Source organism: Rana temporaria, chromosome 8, assembly GCF_905171775.1.
Source record: "Rana temporaria chromosome 8, aRanTem1.1, whole genome shotgun sequence".
NCBI classification, from domain to species: domain Eukaryota; kingdom Metazoa; phylum Chordata; class Amphibia; order Anura; family Ranidae; genus Rana; species Rana temporaria.
The window spans coordinates 1,734,144-1,737,770 of NC_053496.1; the positions used below are offsets into that span (position 1 = coordinate 1,734,144).

At 52.4% G+C, this 3,627-nt stretch overlaps 1 protein-coding gene across 1 annotated transcript; it reads right to left on the reverse strand.

Annotated features, from left to right (window-relative positions):
• Nucleotides 1-1,381: 1,381 nt before the first annotated feature.
• Nucleotides 1,382-3,157, reverse strand: LOC120909825 (loricrin-like). Its single transcript, XM_040321553.1, has one exon. It carries the CDS (start codon nt 3,155-3,157, stop codon nt 1,382-1,384), a length of 1,776 nt encoding a protein of 591 aa, XP_040177487.1.
• Nucleotides 3,158-3,627: the final 470 nt, after the last annotated feature.

The window sequence follows — 3,627 nt, forward strand, 5'->3', positions numbered from 1 at the left end:
TGCTGTTCTTCAGTCCCCCACCTGTGCTGTTCTTCAGTCCCCCACCTGTGCTGTTCTTCAGTCCCCCACCTGTGCTGTTCTTCAGTCCCCCACCTGTGCTGTTCTTCAGTCCCCCACCTGTGCTGTTCTCCAGTCCCCCACCTGTGCTGTTCTTCAGTCCCCCACCTGTGCTGTTCTTCAGTCCCCCACCTGTGCTGTTCTCCAGTCCCCCACCTGTGCTGTTCTCCAGTCCCCCATCCCGTGCAGTTCATCAGTCCCCCCCTCCTGTGCTGTCCTCTGGTCCCACCTGTGCTGTTCTCCAGTCCCCCACCTGTGCTGTTCTCCAGTCCCCCACCTGTGCTGTTCTCCAGTCCCCCACCTGTGCTGTTCTCCAGTCCCCCACCTGTGCTGTTCTCCAGTCCCCCACCCGGTGCAGTTCATCAGTCCCCCACCTGTGCTGTTCTCCAGTCCCCCACCTGTGCTGTCCTCTGGTCCCACCTGTGCTGTTCTTCATCCCCCCCCTCCTGTGCTGTTCCTGATTTGGAGGAACTGTCCCTCATTTAGAGCATTGTCCCTCTGCCCCTCTGTTCCTCTTTCCTCCTTGTTTTTCCTTCAAGGAGCCAATATAAAAGAATAGTAGTGGTAAAAAAGCACCTGTGGGTTTAACCAGTTTTTCTTTGTTTATAATTCTCCTACATATTTTTGCTAATAGGTGTCCTTCATTCCCATCTCAGAAAGTTGGGAGGTGTGCCTCTATCCATCCCACTGCCCCTCTGACTACTCTGTGCCCCGACCACTCAGTTGTTTTTCTTGATGCCTAGGGCCCACTTTTGATCGCGCACATGGGCCCGCTGATTTCATACGCCCCTGCCCCAAAAATCTGCAAAAAAATGGGGGGGGGTGTCCCTGAATGGCAGTTTGGAAATGTGGTCACCCTACCTGAAGGATCCCCTTACTCCTCATCCCTCTACTATAACCCTTAACATGAAGGAAGCTCTGCTATCCCATAATAGCCACAGACATCCCATAATAATCACCACAGCCAGGCATCCCATAATAACCTGAGGGAGACTGACATCCCATAATAATCACTATGCATCCCATAATAATCACCAGACATCCCATAATAACTTCTAGGGAGCCCGACATCCCATAATATGCCCCCCCTCCTCCTGACATCCCATAATATGCCCCCCCTCCTCCTGACATCCCATAATAAGCCCCCCTCCTCCTGACATCCCATAATAAGCCCCCTCCTCCTGACATCCCATAATATGCCCCCCTCCTCCTGACATCCCATAATATGCCCCCCTCCTCCTGACATCCCATAATAATCCTGTCACAACACCTCACACAGTGTCGGGTTTCCCTCCATGGCAACCTCAGTCCAGGCACCTCCTCATCACAGTGCTATCCTTAGCTGAGAACCTGAGGGATCACCATCACTCCTCATACCTCCACCGTCACCTGAGGGGTCACTATCACTCCTCATACCTCCACCATCACTCCTCATACCTCCACCATCACTCCTCATACCTCCACCATCACCTGAGGGATCACTATCACTCCTCATACCTCCACCATCACCTGAGCAATCACTATCACTCCTCATACCTCCACCATCACCTGAGGGATCACTATCACTCCTCATACCTCCACCATCACCTGAGGGGTCACCATCACTCCTCATACCTCCACCATCACCTGAGGGGTCACTATCACTCCTCATACCTCCACCATCACCTGAGGGATCACCATCACTCCTCATACCTCCATCATCACCTGAGGGGTCACTATCACTCCTCATACCTCCACCATCACCTGAGGGATCACTATCACTCCTCATACCTCCACCATCACCTGAGGGGTCACCATCACTCCTCATACCTCCATCATCACCTGAGGGGTCACCATCACTCCTCATACCTCCATCATCACCTGAGGGATCACCATCACTCCTCATACCTCCACCATCACCAGAGGGATCACCATCACTCCTCATACCTCCACTGTCACCTGAGGGATCACCATCACTCCTCATACCTCCACCATCACTCCTCATACCTCCACCATCACCTGAGGGATCACCATCACTCCTCATACCTCCACCATCACTCCTCATACCTCCACCATCATCACCTGAGGGATCACCATCACTCCTCATACCTCCACCATCACCTGAGGGATCACCATCACTCCTCATACCTCCACTGTCACCTGAGGGATCACCATCACTCCTCATACCTCCACCATCACCTGAGGGATCACTATCACTCCTCATACCTCCACCATCACCTGAGGGATCACTATCACTCCTCATACCCCCACCATCACCTGAGGGATCACCATCACTCCTCATACCTCCACCATCACCTGAGGGATCATTATCACTCCTCATACCTCCACCATCACCTGAGGGGTCACTATCACTCCTCATACCTCCACCATCACCTGAGGGGTCACTATCACTCCTCATACCTCCACCATCACCTGAGGGATCATTATTACTCCTCATACCTTCACCATCACCTGAGGGATCACCATCACTCCTCATACCTCCACCATCACCTGAGGGATCACCATCACTCCTCATACCTCCACCATCACCTGAGGGATCACCATCACTCCTCATACCTCCACCATCACCTGAGGGATCATTATTACTCCTCATACCTCCACCATCACCTGAGGGATCACTATCACTCCTCATACCTCCACCATTACCTGAGGGATCACCATCACTCCTCATACCTCCACCATCACCTGAGGGGTCACTATCACTCCTCATACCTCCACCATCACCTGAGGAATCATTATCACTCCTCATACCTCCACCATCACCTGAGGGATCACCATCACTCCTCATACCTCCACCATCACCTGAGGGGTCACTATCACTCCTCATACCTCCACCATCACCTGAGGAATCATTATCACTCCTCATACCTCCACCATCACCTGAGGGATCACCATCACTCCTCATACCTCCACCATCACCTGAGGGATCACCATCACTCCTCATACCTCCACCATTACCTGAGGGATCACCATCACTCCTCATACCTCCATCATCACCTGAGGGGTCACCATCACTCCTCATACCTCCACCATCACCTGAGGGATCACCATCACTCCTCATACCTCCACCATCACCTGAGGGATCACCATCACTCCTCATACCTCCACCATCACCTCAGGGATCACCATCACTCCTCATACCTCCACCATCACTCCTCATACCTCCACCATCACCTGAGGCATCACTATCACTCTACTACTACCTGAGGGATCCCCCTGACTCCTCATCCCTCTTCCACACCCGGAAGATACCTCCTCACTCAGCATCCCTCTACAATACCTGAGGAATCCCTTCTCATTCTTTCTTTCTTTGCCATACCTGAGGGATTCCCCCGCACTCAGGATTTCACTTGGGTTGGTGGTCCTTCCCTGTCCACCAACAGTGTCAGATGGTGGCTGAGTTTTGGTCACCTCAAAGCTGTATGGTTGGTCATTGAAAATGGTGTATTGGTGGACCTTTCCTGCCCACCAACAGTTGATAAAAGTGTCTGCGCTATGGTAGCCTCAGAGATGTATAACTGGTCATTGAAAATGGTGGATTAGTGGAGCTTCCCTGCCCACCAGCAGCTT